Source organism: Tachysurus fulvidraco, chromosome 5 (genome assembly GCF_022655615.1).
Source record: "Tachysurus fulvidraco isolate hzauxx_2018 chromosome 5, HZAU_PFXX_2.0, whole genome shotgun sequence".
NCBI lineage: Eukaryota > Metazoa > Chordata > Actinopteri > Siluriformes > Bagridae > Tachysurus > Tachysurus fulvidraco.
The window spans coordinates 10,099,668-10,118,874 of record NC_062522.1 but is presented as its reverse complement, the minus strand read 5'-3'; the positions used below and the strand labels follow the sequence as shown (position 1 = coordinate 10,118,874).

The 19,207-nt window shown below is 39.7% G+C and overlaps 2 protein-coding genes across 29 annotated transcripts in view; one reads left to right on the top strand and one right to left on the bottom strand.

The window, feature by feature from the left end:
• The window catches only part of dock7 (dedicator of cytokinesis 7), a 68,671-nt gene extending 60,921 nt beyond the window's left edge, over positions 1–7,750 (top strand). For 16 of the 25 annotated variants that reach the window (XM_047813102.1, XM_047813101.1, XM_047813100.1 and 13 more), the window contains 7 exons: positions 742–876; positions 2,488–2,577; positions 3,140–3,376; positions 3,571–3,714; positions 4,310–4,416; positions 5,172–5,339; positions 7,240–7,750. In XM_047813102.1, the coding sequence (XP_047669058.1) occupies positions 742–876; positions 2,488–2,577; positions 3,140–3,376; positions 3,571–3,714; positions 4,310–4,416; positions 5,172–5,339; positions 7,240–7,282 (924 nt within the window). In that variant the 3' untranslated portion in view covers positions 7,283–7,750. Of the gene's footprint in view, positions 1–741; positions 877–2,487; positions 2,578–3,139; positions 3,377–3,570; positions 3,715–4,309; positions 4,417–4,548; positions 4,645–5,171; positions 5,340–7,067; positions 7,088–7,239 lie in introns of those variants that run through there. The other 9 variants (XM_027147364.2, XM_047813092.1, XM_027147362.2 and 6 more) reach the window with 3 other exon arrangements.
• Positions 7,751–7,780: 30 nt separating this feature from the next.
• On the bottom strand, positions 7,781–18,748 carry usp1 (ubiquitin specific peptidase 1). Of its 4 annotated transcripts, XR_003440735.2 has the most exons (10): positions 18,622–18,748; positions 17,277–17,452; positions 15,882–16,005; positions 14,870–14,971; positions 14,283–14,449; positions 13,343–14,019; positions 12,931–13,101; positions 12,496–12,697; positions 8,889–9,708; positions 7,781–8,607 (listed from the first exon to the last, which is right to left on the bottom strand). XR_003440735.2 is itself a non-coding variant. In XM_027147373.2 (9 exons), exons 1-9 carry the CDS (start codon positions 18,622–18,624, stop codon positions 8,952–8,954), a joined length of 2,379 nt encoding a protein of 792 aa, XP_027003174.1. In that variant the 5' UTR covers positions 18,625–18,748; the 3' UTR covers positions 7,781–8,951. The 4 variants fall into 4 exon arrangements, 3 of the variants coding, with proteins under 3 accessions (XP_027003174.1, XP_027003175.1, XP_027003176.1); XM_027147373.2 differs by having other exon boundaries at positions 7,781–9,708; XM_027147374.2 differs by having other exon boundaries at positions 7,781–9,708; positions 18,586–18,744.
• Positions 18,749–19,207: the final 459 nt, after the last annotated feature.

Sequence of the window (19,207 nt, the reverse complement as noted above, 5' to 3'; positions counted from 1 at the left end):
AAATGCTAATATATTTTACCTCATTTCTGTTTCTGGCACGACTTGTGAGTCACTTGTAATCACTTGAGGAGTTTAGCGCTGACGTATGTGGCTTGAACAACCACATGCATTTACACCTGTCCAGTTTCATCTGAAATGCGTCCCAGACCTCCTCCCGAAGTGGTTTGAACCATCGGATTTATATCCGTCTCAAACGTTTCGGAGGACATTTAGCCATGGTCTTTTTACCATCGGATAGCTATCTGATCACAGAAAACACATGAAGTGACCAGGTGTAAAAAGCCCCATAGACTGAGTAAAGCATGTCTGTAGAGGGACTAACAGCTGAACCATCAGAGAGCTGAATTTTATTCATTCTAACTTTTCTCCTTCCTTCTGCCTGATACAGTATACAGGTCTATACTGTACTGAATGAGTTGCGGAAGCTTCACCGTGTGCATATGTTTCTGCTCCACATTGCATTCAGTTATTCTAATGAACTGTCTGTAAACATTTTAAATGATTCATTTACCAGACAGCGGTTTATCTTGCATGTTTACCAGGGATGATAACTTGGTGCCAAGTCAACATGAACTTTCCCTCCCTCAATTAAGTTCACTTTACACTGCCCCTGGCCCAGGGGTTACTAGAGTTCAGCTTTTCTCATAGAAATATGACCGTTTAGTTCGATAGACATGCTTAATGTAAGAATATAGATAGATTTGTGCACAGCTCATGTTGTGTTTGCTGAATTTCTTGCAGGACGGAAAGCGCATGTTTGGTACTTACTTCAGAGTCGGATTTTACGGGTCGAAATTTGGTGACTTGGACGAGCAGGAGTTTGTGTACAAAGAGCCCGCCATTACCAAGCTAGCTGAAATCTCTCACCGGCTAGAGGTACAGCATCACTGGAAGCTACTCGGTTCTCTTTTTTGTGGGTGTGTGACTGCTCGAGTTCCATTGGTCCACAATGTCCGGGTTTAGACCTCAGCTGCAGTTGCCAGAGATGTACATGGAAGGGGAAATATTTAACCTGCCATTGTTTATAATATAGATCTCTTTATATAAAATTGATTTATGGAATATTCAGTAATATTTGTGATTGTACAGTATATAGTATTGTTTGTATACAATATTTAGAATACATTCAATTCAAGTTTTATTTGTATAGCGCTTTTTACAATCGACATCGTCACAAAGCAGCTTTACAGAACATAAACATAGGACAAAAGGTTAATATAAAGAATAATATAAAGATTAACAGAATACAAAATTCAAGATTAGATAGATTTAGTTCACAATGTGTATGTATTTATCCCCAATGAGCAAGAGGAAAAACTCCTTTAAGGATTAGTTGTACGTGGGGACGTGGGGGTAAAGTAATAATTACCAGAGCTTCTCGGTGATTTTAGTCCCGTCCAAATGTGCCATCTCGGTAATCATTACGGACAATGTCAGTAAAGATTACGGCGACTTTTACCTTCTGTAAAAAGGTCCGGAAAAATTACATCAGGTAATACTAATCCCGTCCGGATCTACCCGCTGTAAATATGTACGGTAAAATTCCGTCATTTCTATACTAAAATTTGGCGCGTTTTGCAAGCATGGAGGCGCTTGAAACAGGAAGCAACGTCGTACGCTCATAACGACAAGGAGGTTACTGTGGTGCGTAAAGCGAGTTACCCCTCCCACTTCTGCTAGTTTTACTGAGATGTCTTGTCCTGTGCGAATTGGCCAATTAATATTACAGACGTCCTGAGGTAAAATTGTATTACTCCACGTCCCCACGTAAAACTAATCCCGTCCGAATAGGGCTTAGGGCTATAGACGGTAAAGGAAGAAACCTTGAGCGGAACCAGACTCAAAGGGGAACCCGTCCTCATATGGGTGACACTGGAGGGTGTGATTATGTTAAAAATACAGTCAAACAAATGTTGTATTAATGCAAAAGATCACATGGAGTTCACATCTCCTCTTTAGTATCGCAGAGTCTGTCTGGAGCTGGTAGATCTCTAGATGTCTCAGGATTCACTCAATATAACCTTAGTATAGAAAGAATGCTAATGAATGTTCCATGCATCCAGTTGTGTGAAGTCTGTTATGCATTTGGTGTAAAACTTTAGCCAGAGTAACTTGACAAACCCAGACATTTGCTAGGAACTATTTACAGGACACAGGGTACACAGGATACAGTACAAGCTCAGTCCTGTCATTGTATTCTGCACTCGTGGACCTCCTTACACACTATGAGTCTTAGAAACATCGTTAAACGTTAAAACATCCCATGTTCTGTTTTTCCTTTTTGATGTCTAACACCTAAAATCAATTTTAATGTCTAAATAAGAAAGCTAGCTATCATTGTCAGGACTGTGCACTTATTTTTCATTCAAATCTAAAGACAGTTGTTCCTAAACGCCCAGAATCTTTTCATTGAGGTCACTATTTAAAAAGGTTTTCAGTGGCCCTGTGTTCCACTGAAGTTTCATTAGACTTTGTTGTCATGTTTAGGGTTTCTACGGGGAGAGATTTGGGGAGGATCAAGTAGAAGTCATTAAGGACTCGAATCCAGTGGACAAATGTAAACTGGATCCAAATAAGGTACGTGTGTGTTGTGTATCATCAGCTTTATGAGGAAACGGTGGTGTTATTCTACAGTCGAGTGCAGGAGTTTGCATATCCCTAAAGCTTGTGTGTATCCCTCTCCTGATAACATTTACGTAAGTGTGCTACAACACGGCTAGATTTCATCCATTACACAGAGCCTTGACTTTTGCCTCTTTAAACCATTTACTGTTGTGGAATTTATACAATTGTTAAAAGTTCAAAATGTTTTCAGCCAGAGACTTTTGCATTTTAACCATATGCTTGTGTGTGTGTGTGCATGTGCATTTATATAATATGGTGTATATAATATCCTTTATCTTTATTAAAAATGGGCAAATTAATTATCAATATTTTTGGTACATATATTTCTCATGAGTAGTTATTATTATTATTATTATTATTATTATTTAAAAACCCGTTTCTAATTAGAATTCATTTTTGTTGCAACATTTTGTGTTTTATTTATCGCATACACAATTTTGTGAAGGTTATCAATAATTCCAGACTGCACTGTACAGTATATTTACATACTCAAACCAAATTGCGGACGTTACAGGCATTCATTCAGATCACTTATGTGGAGCCGTACTTCGACACATACGAGATGAAGGACCGCATCACGTATTTCGACAAGAACTACAACTTGCGCCGTTTCGTTTACTGCACGCCGTTTACGTTAGATGGCCGCGCACACGGAGACCTGCACGAGCAGTACAAGCGCAAGACCATTCTCACCACCAGCCATGCCTTTCCCTACATCAAAACCCGCATCAACATCATTCACAAGGAGGAGGTAGGACCCGAGTACAGCTCTGCTATTTTAGCTGTTCGAAAAGCCGTGAAAGAGCAAGAAGTGGATTTAGTTCTCACGGCTTAGCGATCCAACTTTTTGTCCAATAGTGATTGTGCGACCGAGGATGTTTGCCCTGTCGAACCCTGTCACCCAGAGGCTCGTGTCTCGTTTCTTTTTATCCCCGTTGTGCTCAGATCATCTCCATGCCTATTGAGGTGGCCATTGAGGACATGCAGAAGAAGACGCAGGAACTGGCCTTCGCCACTCACCAGGATCCAGCTGATGCCAAGATGTTACAGATGGTGCTGCAGGGGTCTGTGGGTACCACAGTCAACCAGGTGATGATCTACACTCAGATCAGCATGGTATCATCCAGTTAAAACTGTTTTTGTTAACTAAGCTCTACATAATCTGTATTATGACTCTATATAAACTTTATCCTCCATTAATCATAACACTGTAAAAGATGATGATTACAAATACTACAGTGCAAGTGCCAATCACTGCAGAGTACAAAGTCCATGCGGTCAAGTTTGACCTGAACTAGCGCCAGGTTGGAGCTGACCCAAAGGTCCAGGGGTAGAGGAAACTCACGTGGTGTTTTGTTTTGTACGGCGTTGTCTAGGTTAGGGATTGGGGGTTAGGTTTATTGAAGCAGATCTAGCTCTGGACTTTTGAACGTGTGGTGAAAGATTGCTTGAACACTGTAGATTACACTTCACTCATGTGCACAATTGGAAATAAAAAAAAATACCCAGCATGGCAGACAAGGTGGCATCATGTCAAACATCATGCTGTGGCATAAGAAGAATTTAACAACATTTTATTGTTGGAAAATAATCCCCTTTATCGTTAACTAATTTTGGTATCAAGTCAAGCATCCCACATAACGTAAGATCTATAATGTACTGACTTTATTTATATTTTCCCCAGGGTCCACTTGAAGTCGCTCAAGTCTTCCTGTCTGAAATTCCAAGTGATCCAAAACTCTACAGACACCACAACAAGCTGAGACTCTGCTTTAAAGACTTCACCAAACGGTATAAAGGCTACATCTCTAATATTCATCAAATGTTATGTTATTGTCTACACAATCCAGAGGTGAAATGCACCTATTAAAGGTGCCCTTCCACACTAAACCGTTTTTACTTGTATTTTTTGATACGTGTTAGGTCCATATGTGTTTGTGTTGTGTTGGGAATGTGAAAATGAGCTGCTACCTCCCTGGTCTGTTCTAGCCACTGAAAAGAAATAAGCAGAGAAATCAGGTGAGTTAGAAAAGCTGCTCAGAGTGACGTAGAAATGATGGAGCTCATTACTATTCATGAGCTCTCCCACTTGAGACCATAGATTCGTGTAGCTCAGCGAGTTTCCTATACAGCAAGGATGGCTGAACATCAATAAACCCTTTAGAAGCCATTCTGCCGCAATTCCAGGTGATTGTAAACAAAGTTCCTCTATCCTAGACTACTTGTTGCGCTGGGTGAATGAATAGTCATGCGCTCATATCCTAGCGGTTAGCCAATCGGAGCCAAGCAAGATATAGCTCATTGGATATTAATGAGAACTGGCGCAAATCGAGCTGAGTCTTCCTGCAGGCTTTCTATACCACACTAGAATGGCTTGAAACAAGGTAACCAAGCCATTTTTTTCCACAAAAATGTTAGAGTCCATGGTAAACTTCAGACATTACCACAAAAGTAATGAAATACGTGTGGCAGGGCACCTTTAATGTTTTTGTTTCTTTCTTGTGTAACGTAACCGAACACCATCGGTTCTGCCTGTTCGTCATTAGGTGCGAAGACGCCCTCCGCAAAAATAAGAGTTTGATAGGTCCTGACCAAAAGGAATATCAGCGGGAGCTAGAGAGGAATTACCACAGGCTGAAGGAGGCTCTTCAGCCGCTCATTAACAGGAAGATCCCGCAGCTCTACAAACCTGTGCTCCAGGTCAACTCTCACAGGTTAGAGACCCGAACCTGGGAATGTTTAAGACTTGTTGAAGAAAAGTGTCATGTTAGATTGTTTTAGAGAGAAGGGCTTTATATAATTCAGGAGATTTGGCAGATGCCATTACCTAGAGCACCTTACCAGAAGTAAAATATGAAAATGCAAATAAACGAAAATGCAAATCTCTGCATCAAACTGTGGCAAAATTGGAATATAATTTTTTTTTTTACTATTTGTGTGTTAATCACAGCTGAGGAATCGGATAGGAAAAGGTGTGGACACTTAATCCGATAGTGTGTCATGGAAAAGTCGGTGCTAGTCAAACTATAGCATGTGGTAGCTTGGGGGAAAAAATAAGCTTTCATAGGGCTACATTTTCTATTGTATATAGTTCGGTACACTGCAGAACTAAAATTAGTTTTAAATTTATGAATTCTACAGTTCACTCCAGAAGTAAAGACCAAATTGCATTTCACTGCATTCAAGACAAATTTTTAGAGAATTCTACATTTCCAACGGGAAATGAGTTCAAAATGAACTGGCAGCGTTTACATGAGCCTCAGATCATTACTGGTTAAATCAGTTCTGTTGGCTACATTTCTTCTTATCGTCTTTGGAGGTCATGTAATGATTTTAATAGTTTCAATACTGTTGTCTGTACAAAGTCCATAAGCACTATTCTTTAATAAGGATATAATCACACATGAGCATGGCTGACATTTTGACAGTCAATATCAGACTAATTTATATCGATTTGGCTTATGTCCAGTTTCACTAGGACCCCAAGCATTCCAAGGAATTAAACGAATCGTGAAATTCACTGTTTGAGGAAATGTTTGAGTTTATATATCTTTAGACCTTTAACTGGATTTGTTAAACTGCCTCCTTACCAGGGTTGCAAAGGGGCGGAAGGTTTCCGGTAAATTTCCGGAAACTTAATCTGGGGAATTTTGGAAATATTCCAAATTGGAAACTTTATGGGAATTATTTGGAAATATAGGGAAATTTATATAAACTATATCATATACAAACATAAATAAACATTTTGTTTGGTCATGAGCAGGTAATACAAATTTAAAAAATGACATCTTGACTGATTTAATTGTAAGTAGAACTTCCCAATCAAAATGTAAAATGAAGCATTTTTTCACAAGTGTGTGTGGGGGAGGGGCATCAAATGATCTGTGCATGTGATAACACTCCTAATTTACTGCTTATTAAGAAGGTAGTTATTAAGTTTAGGTATTGGGTACAATTAAGAATGTAGAATAAGGTAATGCAGAATAAGGCATTAATATGTGCTTAATAAGTACTAATGAATAGCCAATATTCTATTAATATTCATGCTAATAAGCAACTAGTTAAATGCAGGGGGTTTGGCCTCAATGGCCCTCCAGTAAGCATTGTGCTGTGTGCAAGTGACCGAGGAATGAAGGGTACAAATTTAACTTAATTTTTTTTTAATTCCCAGTTAATTACAATATATTCCCGTTAATTCCCATGGAAAGTTTCCAGCCTTGAACATTCCTGGAATTTTGCAACCCTACTCCTTACACAACAAGCCAAGGCAAGGAAGTTATTTTATAGGCAGAAAAAACTCAATTTTTGTCACTGTTGGTCATCCAACTGCCACACACACACACACCACTAGTTAGTCATTCAAGTTTTGACCTGATCTAATAAGTCATTAACATATATGCTGCATTTCTTATCCGTCTTTATTTTGCCAATTTGCCAAGCAGCAAACGGACAGCTTGACAAGGTAGAGCATCCAAATAAACTTTTGTATTTCTTGTAATTTAGGCGGAAATTGAATAAATGGAAAGCAATATTTATTAATGCAAGTCTTCATCATCGAGACTGTACTGAACAGATTTGTCCTAATCTGCAACATTTATCTTTTTGCCCCTACAGAGACTCCTTTAGCAGAATGAGCCTCCGTAAGCTTGAGATGTGAGGAAGACGAGACCATTAAAAGAACGGCATTTTATTTATTTGCTTGTAAATATTCAACTGTTCTTGGGGGGGAGAAAAAAAAAAATCAGTGTTTGCCAGAAAGGAGAACGCTAAAGTAAGTGTTATGGTAGTGTCATTCCACTTTTGTATGGGTTTACAGAGATGACCTGTTACACTCTTTCAGCCTGTGTCAAAACTCTAATATATTGTGTGCACTTTTTTTTATTATCATGTCCTCAAACGTTTTATCACAAATGGTACGACTTTGAAAGTTTACTATTTAATCCAAACGAAAAGCAAGCAAAAAAACAAAACGTACCATTATTTATCATGGATTTTTTTTTTTTCCATTTTTTTTGTTACATTTGTTTGAAGTTATTGAAATGTTTTAAACATTTGAATAATTTTATGTAGCTTTTGTTTACCTTGAATATTTTACTAAATAAATATTTTAATGCACAATGTCAAATGGATTGGGTGACTGAAATAAGAGCACTAGTTGACTTTTAATACGCTGGTGTTTAATGGGTGTACAAGAGAATCTACAAAAACGCACAGATGTAAAAGAAATTTACACAAAGCATTTTACCCCGAATTTAATCTAACAGAGATTTCTGTAGGCACAGATGACGTCTCGATAAGAAAAAATAAAGTCTGTAGTTATTGCTTATAGGTAATGGCTTTAGCTCGGTGTTGGAGATGAGGGGCTTATTTCATCGTGCAGCTCCTCTGTTCTGGAACTATTTACACATCCCTAACATTTTAGATCTACTCTCACTTCTGACTCAAAATGTAGCTTGTTTCAGAAATGACCCAGTGAGTAGAGCTAGCTGTGAAGAACAAGTCCTTGATCTCACAACACGGAGATGGCAGTTTTCACTGGAATGAGGTACAATAGGATAAAATCTACAAAAATATGGTTTTTCTATTCGTGCTGTTCCCTATAGACAATATGAACAAGAACTGAACTTTCATCTATACTCATGTGTGCGCGCGACTGGATCATCTCAGCTCAGAGCTGGCTTTCATCTTTTCTAGCTTAAATAGAAAACTGTCACTCTGAGACTTAACACTTTACTGTGGTATATTTACACCCTAAATGGAACATATATCCTCCAAATATGAAGCTGTACATCAAGAATAAATTTTAAAAAAAAAATCACAATAGTATCCTTACAAAAATCTAAATATTAAAAAAACAACAACAAAACAGTGCATGAGCAATTTTCCCGACTTGTTATGGGCCACTGTTAGTGCCAAGGTGCATTTTGTAAGGGCCTTTGAAAAGTAGGTGCTCTCGTGTCAAGTTCTGGAGAGGGAATGTATCTAGGAAAGAAGCAGAATGTTCGGGACAGTATGGAATATACACATATACACACACACACACAAAATGAATATCAGCTGTTTAAGGAATGCTCAAGAATTTTGAAGCACATGGGCGATTACCACAGACAAGAATATAACGAGACTGGACACTAGGAATGATGGCACATAAATGTGTGAATGACTTGTCCAGCATTGTCACTACGGTGACTATGAAGAAATTCTCGTCTGAGGTAATGACGCATGCTCCGCATATTCCCTGGAGTATTCCTTTCAACCCTAACCTGGTCTTCAGCAACCATGACAGGTGAGTTCTTTCTGGACATTAGATATGATCCAGTTGTCCTTCAGTTCATTTCCCCGGAGACCTTCTTGTAGAAGAGAAGGTAAGGTGTGGAGGTGGAACAGGTCACAGGAGAGCATGCATGTAGGAACTCTTCTTCCTCAAACAGCCTCACCTCTGAGTCATCGAACAGCACCCACTTCCCTTCGTATTCCAGAAGGTTCTGTAAAGCAATGTTCAAGCTCACCTGACTCTCTTCTTTCACACCATCTCCTACTTCATCTCTCTCCTTTTTCAGCACACCTATCGGCACAGGAGAACTGGCATAAGCAGCCATGTTAGCAGGTTTCTCTGAAGCGGTCTGCTTACTGGCACTGATCTCGTAGCTCGAGATGCTTCTCTGACCTCCCAGTAGACTGACGCCTTCTGTAGACCTCTTTCCTCCAGCTTTGCTAGACAGATTCGTTCCGTTGGTCGTATTCTTCATTTTGGAGCTTACATTGAAGGACACCTCACCATCATCATAGTCAGGTAAAGAAACCACTTCCTTTTTTAGTGGTTTCGTCTCTCCGTCTTTCTCTTCCGTGCTCTCCTCCTGAGGCTGAAGCTCAAGCTTTGTGCGATGGAGGTCCATCATGTGGACGTAGGTGGTGTAATGGCCGCTGTTGATGGTCACTCCGCTGTGCATGACCACAGCGAAGAGCCTGTAATGGTGCTGCTCGTGCGGCGAGGAGGGCCGTGTGCTCCACTCCTCCAAGGAGAGTTTAAGGGGAGTAAGGAGAGGCGTGTTCACCTTTGACAGTCCTGCATAGGGGTCCATCCTGTCCAAAAAAAAGGAAGTAAATAGTTCAATTGAAAACTACATCTACATTTTTATAGGATGCACTACAAAGAGGATGTAATTAGCTATTTAAGAAATAAAACATGGTGAGTTTGTTGATTGTCTTGCAGTTATGTACAGACGTGTAAGTTGGGGTAATGCATCACCATCCCAAATTTGTTCATCTTCCTATAACAGCTGCCACTACAGCCAGAGCTGCTGCTATAGAGAATGAATCAACACCCAACTCAACTGATTACAGAAAAACAAGTGGTGTGGAATAAATGAACGGAAGTGACGTGACATACGGCTAAGTACAGTGACCCATACTCAGAATTTGTTCTCTGCATTTAACCCATCCAAAGTGCACACACACACTGTGAACACACACACACTCACACAGTGAACACACACACCATGAACACACACACACCGTGTACACACACACACACACACACACCGTGTACACACACACACACACACACACCGTGTACACACACACACACCGTGTACACACACACACACCGTGTACACACACACACACCGTGTACACACACACACACACACACCGTGTACACACACACACACCGTGTACACACACACACACCGTGTACACACACACACACACCGTGTACACACACACACACACCGTGTACACACACACACACACCGTGTACACACACACACACCGTGTACACACACACACACACCGTGTACACACACACACACACCGTGTACACACACACACACACCGTGTACACACACACACACACCGTGTACACACACACACACACACTGTGTACACACACACACACACACACACACTGTGTATACACACACACACACACACACACACACCGTGTACACACACACACACCGTGTACACACACACACCGTGTACACACACACACCGTGTACACACACACACCGTGTACACACACACACCGTGTACACACACACACACCGTGTACACACACACACACACACCGTGTACACACACACACACACCGTGAACACACGTGAACACACACACACACACACAGTGAACACACACACACCCGGAGCAGTGGGCAGCCATTTATGCTGCGATGCCCGGGGAGCAGTTGGGGGGGTTTGGTGCCTTGCTCAAGGGCACCTCAGTCGTGGTATTGCCGGCCCGAGACTCCTTAGGGTTAGGAGTCAAACTCTCGAACCATTAGGCCATGACTTCCCCCTTCCTGAACGGCATATCAAATCCACCTTGACTTAATAAATTAGTTAGAATGAATTAATAATAATAATAAATTAGGGCTGCACGATTTAGGGAAAATGTCATATTGCAATTATTGAGGTCAATATTGCGATATAATAAACAAAAGGTATCATGAGTCAACTTGCTTGGTTCTCAAGGAAAATGCACACACAGATTACTGATAATGCTGAAATTTGTATTTCTAAACTCAAACTAGCAACAACAACAAACAAATGCAAAACGTTTTCAAATTAAAATATAAAATAACACATTAATGCTGATTAATGAAAAGCCTAAGATCAAAATTGTAGGTGTACAGTATGTGTGTGTGTGTATATATAAAGTAAATTACCAACTTAATGCAAGTTATACATGGTATTGCACACAGCATTATTGATATTTGGAGCAATATTACATGTAATTATTAAACTTGATTCCCTTACATATACATTTGCTTTTAAGCCTGATTATGATGTGATGGGGAAGAGGTTTCAGGTTGGGCTTAAAGAGTTTTTCTGTCACCAATTTTGAATAAGAAACAATATCAAGGCTATAAAACTTGTCAAAACTCCGCGAATCACAAAAGTATCAGTGAGAAGTTGAGAACACTCGTTTAAACAGTACATAAACTCGAACTTGATTGTACATCACATTTTTTACTTTACTGATACTGCTTTTAATCATAATGCAAAGACGGGTCATCGTGACAAACTGTACATGTACAATAAAAGCGCCTGCGCAGCGACAGGAAACATCATTTAACACAAAAAGCCTAGACGGTGGACTTGCGCTCAGGATTTTTTATTTTATTTATTTTTTTGAGCGGCGCGTGGATGAATTTTTTCAACTCAAACTATTTTATTTCTTGATAACAGACCGCTGCTAACTATAACACACATCTTTGCCATGGACACAGGATTCTAACCGTAGAGACGAGCGCACTACTTTCTTTAGTGGAAGCAATACAATTGTTCAGCAGTTTCGTGTTGCAGCCACAGGCGTATGAGACCTGTAACGAACAACAGCGCAAAGTCACGAACTCGTTCTGAATATTTTAAAGGCGTAACAGCTGATGAAAAAAGCAGAGACAATTGTAGACGAAAATGAAGAGAGATTTTATCTTAGTTTTTATTTTATAAAAAACATTTTCGTCTCGTCTTTTTTCGTCAACAATAATGCATGTTAATTTAGTCTTAGTCAGCGTTTTTGGACAGTGGTGCAGTCTTGTCAACGTCTGGTCTTAGTCTTAGAAAAAAAAGGTTGTTGAACATATTTCGTCTCGTCTGGTCTGACGAAATTAACACTACATATAACAGAGGTAGCATTTTTTCTGGCCACCAGTTCAGTGTCCGTCTGCTCGGCATCCATCTTCACCCGTTCCGCGCTGGACGTGTGGACCTTACGCATCACACGTGCCACTGCCTAAACTGAAACTCACTGGTCTATTTATTTTTAATAGCGGATATATATTAGCATCATATAATCGCACAGGCTTGATATCGCGATATGATTAATCGTGCAGCACAAATAATAATGATGCAATTTTAAAAAACTTACTCTGAGCCACTGGCTGCAAAACACTTGAGGTGAATGGTGACAACATCAGGCGTCTTGTCAAACAGAAGACTCCTCTCTGCCTCAGTGTAGTGATGACAGGTCTCACAGAAATATTTATCCTGTCCAACAATCCGCTCCACTGACGCAAACTGAGAGATAGCCCACCTCAGAGTCTTCTGATCTGGCTTAGGATCTGGGGAAACTGAGAACAGCAAAGCAGACATTGAGCATAGATTCAAACTGACCTGCAAAAGAAAATTAAGATTTAAATGCTCGGCTATATGTAGTCTTTTGTTTGGCTTATAAACACACAACTGAAAGACCATAATAGATGTTTTGGTTTCGATAAGGCCTTATTCTGAATCAACAATCCTTTTAATTTTGACCAAAATTTTGATTATCTCCACTATCTCACATTTATCTGGCTGCACTCACTCTCTGAACTGGCCTCTGAGCAGCTGGTCTCATCCTCTTGCACTGGTACACTTATGTCTTGAAAGTCCTCTCTCCTTTCAGTGTAACACTCGCACTCCAGGCAGCGTGTCCTCAGCACCAGCTGACCTTGGAAAAGCTGCTTCAGCATATCCAAGCCCTGGACCTCTGCTTCTGAAAAATGGTGTAGTGTAAAGTTGAGCTAAGTTCATAAAGCTCTGAATGAATTGTACATTTTTAAAGCTTTATGAAATGTACTTCTTTTTAAATCTTAAGAATCAACTGCTTCCCATTAGAGATTAGTTACTACTTTAAATGACACAGCAGCTACCTGTCATTAGATTAGCATTTAACTTCTGACACAAAATACTCTGAGTCATCAAGTTCTCCACCAGGCTGTTGATAGTGAAGTTACCTTCTGTTTTTGGTGCGGTTTGATTTTGTATGGTCTTCTCACTTTTGGGAGTGGTTTTGTCCTGGGGCTGCTCACTGCTACTTGTGTCCTGGTCCTTGCTGTCTCCTCTGTCTCCCACAGAAGAGCTGATTCGACCCATGCTGCGGAATTTGGAGAAAATACTGGGCTGCTTCCCTGAAGGTTTCAACCAGTTCAGTTTTGCCCTCTTCTTCCTTTTATTTGTGTCCTTTGCGGTTCCTTCGTTTTTCTCTTCCTCCGTGTTGCTTCCTCCCTCTTTCTCCTCCTTGCCCTTCTGTACCACCTCTGTCTGGTCACTCGCTGAGTTTCCAGCCACATCACTGTTGGATTTTCTCTTTGAGCGGGTAAAAGGTCTGCTTTCCTCGTCGCTTTTCTTGGGTTTGCTCTGTGACTTGGGCTTCTTCTTGGCATTGCCCACTTCTGTGTCACTCTTCCTCTTCCCATTCAGTCCATCAGAGTTCTCCTCTTCCTCTTGAGTAAGCATCAACCCATCTGTTTCCCCTCTCGTGATCTGCTCGCTTTCTCCTGGTTTTTCATCTGGGTTGGATTTCAGTTCTTTCTTAATGGTGTCACAGGCCTCCTGTATATATGCAAGGATGCACTGCAGTACCTCCTGAGCATCATGCTGCAGATAGCCCTCATACATAGGATTCAACTGTCTGTATGTGTACAAAGTGAACAAGAGTATTAGTGTGGATCAATAAAAATACATTCATTCTGTGGCCATAACACTAACTGAATATGATTTCATGGTGTACTTTATATGGTGACCACGTGACAAGCTACAACTGCCCCGATTTGTCTTTATTGTGGTTTTGATCATCACAAAATGAATGAAACTCAAAAGTCTAATCAGGATGTAATAACATAATATTTATTATAATCATCACATCACCCAGCACTTTAAATGTTTCAGTGGTACCTGAGAGTATTGAGTATTCTGCGTGGGGGCGTGGCCAGCTCTCCTTCGTTATATTTGTCTGGGTTAAACAGGAAACTCGACTGCAGCTGCTCCACTGAAGATATTAAACTCTGGAAGCTGTGCAGTAATTCCATGTGAACAGGTATAGAGTCTTCACACGAGTCTCCCTGCTCAGGATGAAGAAAATAGATTTTAGTAACGGTGGCAAAAATTTTTTTTTTACACATTTACGATCACGGCATTTTAGTAGATGCCGCTATACAGAGCAATATGAACAAGTCACTGACCGCGCTAATAGATAAATACTTTATCAGGAACTTTACAATCAACAGAGTACATGCTTTATTTTTTCACATTATATTTTCCATTAAACAATACTACAAAACGTTGACCTTTTCCTTATTCACATTCAATAAGAAAATGATGTAGTAATATTAATATAGTACTTTGATTATATAAACATCCTCAAATTTTATACAAGCTAATATTCGGCAAATGACTACATCCCAACAGCCTTATTTACTCTGTGAGAAGGACTCCACAATTTATTTGACTGAATAGCAACTTATAGTGAAATACAAACAGACCTTTTCACTTTTGGCATCATCGTCTTTCTGTTTGTCCTTTAACTTGGACATCCGATATAACGTCTTAACAGCATCTTTAAAACCGGGGCAATAGTACAATACCTGTAATGTTAAAGAGAGTAATTAGTGATGACATGCAATTATATACTGCATTATAATACAATATGGAAGTCAAGTTTTTATTTTTTTGAACAACTTGGTTTCATATGCAAAAGTTTTCATGGTACTAAAGATGTCTACTAAGCAATTAGTAATGTAATGTTCATAAATCTCTAACAGCAGTGTTAGAGATTAGTGTTAAAAATTAAACTATGTAAATGCTAGAAAAGGTTGGAGGGTGTGTCAGATCACAATGATAGTCAGTGGCATTTCCCTGCCATCATAAAAAAAACCTTGTAAACAGAGTGCAGGAATGAGGCACGGCAGGTCTAGATTTACTTTTGTTTTCATCTACATGAATGTTGTGCAAGTTGATGTACTTTGTACATACACTCACTGGGCACTATACTAGAAACACCTACTGTACTCATTCACGCATTTTATCTAATCCAGCCCACTGTCGACGAGAGAGGTCGACTAATAATGGCCAGGCTGGTTGGTGATGTCATGAAGGCTACAGAAACTCTTATAACCACCCCATTATTGTGGTATGCAAAAAAGCACCCCACAATGCACATGTTAAACCTTAAGACATCTGAGCTTCAATGACTGTTTTATTTTGAAAAGTAAATAATCACGACATGACATGACAACACTTAATGTCAAGAGCCATGTGTGCCATAATGTATTCTGTTACAGGTCATCCCCAATTTTTGTGTGTTACAGTACTCCCTTGCTTGCCTTTATACTGATTTTCATTCACATTGTACTTGCAAATTTCCAAGATCAAGAAGTGAATTTCCAAATGACGTGTGACGGGAAAACCTCAACCAACTGTGGTTTGAATCTGAATAGGAAAGAAATGTCTTTTAAAAGCCTACGTAACACACCTAACATTTTAAATGGTACATACCTGAAGGATGCTGTTAAGGTAGCAGGTGTTTCCCAGATTGTTAAGGCCAACAAAAGGTACAAAGCTCTCTCTTTTTTCACAGGAACCAGATGAGGCACAAGGCAATGGCACTTCCTGATCACAACTACAGAGGGGGAAAAAATCATTCTAGTTCTCCATTGTTTGCATGATTTCAGCAGTCTTTCAACATTATTACTGATCACACTGCATAAGATGCATTTTTAACAGACTACATGGTAACGTGTCCTCCATGATCCTCCAATGCTAGACTCACTACACTCAAGTCAACAATCAGCTCAATCCTGGATTGTAAAGAGTTTTTGTAAACAAACGTCCTTGACTGTAAGTTTGAGGTAATAAGGGTATTTTCTCCTGTCCATTAACATGTTTTGTTTATGCTTTTGCAGTGATACTACAGAATTTGGAGCTGGCTCATGGGTTTTGCATAATCTATACCATGCAGTATTGGTTGTGTTTAGACAAGCACTGTAGCATTTCGGTAGCATTTCTGTAGCAGAAGGTCTGGACTCCATAGCAGTTTTATCGGTTAAGGACCGATTAACATTTCACATTTCGTTTTGTTCAGCATCACGTTGAGGGATGTGAAAATAAAACAATGTCTATACTAAAACAAGCTGATGTGCAACCACAGACTGTTCATTAAAGAGCTCCAGTCTATACTGGTCACATCATTTGGGAAATCCAGAGTTTAGCTGACCATCTTAAAAGCCAAGTAAACAGGATGCATTCCTTTTTAGATGAGAAAAATAGAGCATCATGACAGGTTTGTTTCCAAGAGGATTGTTAAAAAACCTGACATACACGTCTCCTGGAAATCCTGTAGAATCAAACCCCCATATGAGGACTTCAAAACTCCTGAAGTGTATCTAGTTTTGTGTGCCATATGCATCAGACCTTCAGCCAACGGTTTATGAGCATGACACGTGAAGTGGAGACTAGTCATTGGTTGTCTTCTGATAAAACACCCATGTCAGGTTGATATCAGGACAGTAGTGGCTTCAGAAAATTGGGGTTCAAGCCTATAAGTAAAATGTATGTTTCTTCTTCTTCAGTCACTACATCACTCTAAAATAAGCATGTCTCATTAGATGTTCTAAGACAGCACAAAACCTAAGAATTATTTTACAATGTGTAATATTTGCCGGTAACAGAAAACCAGACCAGTGTAAACTAAGTCTAAAGGACTAAAAAGCTGCTTGAAGTGGTGATGAAAGAAGAGATGAACTTTTCCTCATCATGAACTTATATGGCAATATGAATAATGTAGAAATACAGGACTGAGACAACAGAGTCATAATTTCACGGAGGGGTTTTACACTTTTTTTTTTTTTTTAAATAGACACAAGCTGACAGCAGTGTTACGAGTTCTCCCACCTTGTGGTGTCTGCTGGTTCTGCAGTGTCGGGTTCCTCAGCCTGAGGCTCGGTGAAGTCAAGTGCACGCTTGGTTTCTTTCCTTTGAAGGAACTTTAGAGATAAACGGTGTTTTCTGACCGGACTCCCCACACCTACTGCAACTCCCTCCATCTGCACACCTGGTATTTTACTGATCTGACAACAAGATAAAGAGAGAGAGAAAGAGAAAGAGAGTGAGAGTGAAAAAAGAGTGAAAATGATATGCCCATAAGGGTATATAATACACTATAGCATCAACCCATGAGGGTATAATAATACACTATAGCATCAGCCCATATGGGTATATAATACACTATAGCATCAGCCCATATGGGTATATAATACCCTATAGCATTAGCCCCTATGGGTATATAATACACTATAGCATTAGCCCCTATGGGTATATAATACACTATAGCATTAGCCCCTATGGGTATATAATACCCTATAGCATTAGCCCCTATGGGTATATAATACCCTATAGCATTAGCCCCTATGGGTATATAATACCCTATAGCATTAGCCCCTATGGGTATATAATACCCTATAGCATTAGCCCCTATGGGTATATAATACCCTATAGCATTAGCCCCTATGGGTATATAATACACTATAGCATTAGCCCATATGGGTATATAATACACTATAGCATTAGCCCCTATGGGTATATAATACCCTATAGCATTAGCCCCTATGGGTATATAATACCCTATAGCATTAGCCCCTATGGGTATATAATACCCTATAGCATTAGCCCCTATGGGTATATAATACACTATAGCATTAGCCCATATGGGTATATAATACACTATAGCATTAGCCCCTATGGGTATATAATACCCTATAGCATTAGCCCATATGGGTATATAATACCCTATAGCATTAGCCCCTATGGGTATATAATACACTATAGCATTAGCCCCTATGGGTATATAATACACTATAGCATTAGCCCCTATGGGTATATAATACACTATAGCATTAGCCCCTATGGGTATATAATACACTATAGCATTAGCCCCTATGGGTATATAATACCCTATAGCATTAGCCCCTATGGGTATATAATACACTATAGCATTAGCCCCTATGGGTATATAATACACTATAGCATTAGCCCCTATGGGTATATAATACACTATAGCATTAGCCCCTATGGGTATATAATACACTATATCATTAGCCCCTATGGGTATATAATACCCTATAGCATTAGTGTACATACACTGTATATAATACCCTATAGCATTAGTGTACATACACTGTATATAATACTATAAAACACAAACCTCTCACAGCAGCGCTTGTTTTTGACTCTTACACACCATTTAGGTTACATCTTCATGCCCAATATCCACTGTAGCTTTGTGAATAAACACCTTGACAACTTCGATGGCGCGATATCATTTCCCACACTCCTTTTCCGACACGACACACCTTCTTCGTTCTGATTGGCTCATGTTCACCCCATAGTAGGTTTTCTCCCTAGGCAGTGGATTCCTAACCAATCACAGTACAGAGGTGGGATTTATCAGAATACGAGTAGGGAATAAAACACTCGTGTGAACTGCACGAGCTACAGAACTTGGCGCTTTTTTTCCAGGGCAACACGCGAAAGTGCCTTTTTTCGCCTACGACGAAACGGATCCGATTGAAACAGTTTTTTCTGTTAAGACTTCGAGTGTATTCTTAAAAATCGACTCGTGTACTACACATGTGCTGTGTCTAAATTTTTAACGATATACTACTAATTAAAACAGGAAAACTGTGTGCAATATTACAGGCGAAATATGAGACAACCCTGTCTGTCACGTGACCAGTGTTTCAAGCCCCCTGGTAATGTAACAGAATAATAAAGTAACGTGACGGTGAAACTTCACTCTGTTGCGGTTGTTGTCATTGGGTTAAATG

Coding starts and splice junctions, on each gene's coding strand:
- usp1 (XM_027147373.2), bottom strand. Junction 16,006..17,276: donor GAACCAGCAGACACCACAAG/GTGGGAGAACTC, acceptor CCCCCTCTGTAG/TTGTGATCAGGAAGTGCCAT. Junction 12,698..12,930: donor CTCAGAGGCCAGTTCAGAGA/GTGAGTGCAGCC, acceptor TGCTGTTCTCAG/TTTCCCCAGATCCTAAGCCA.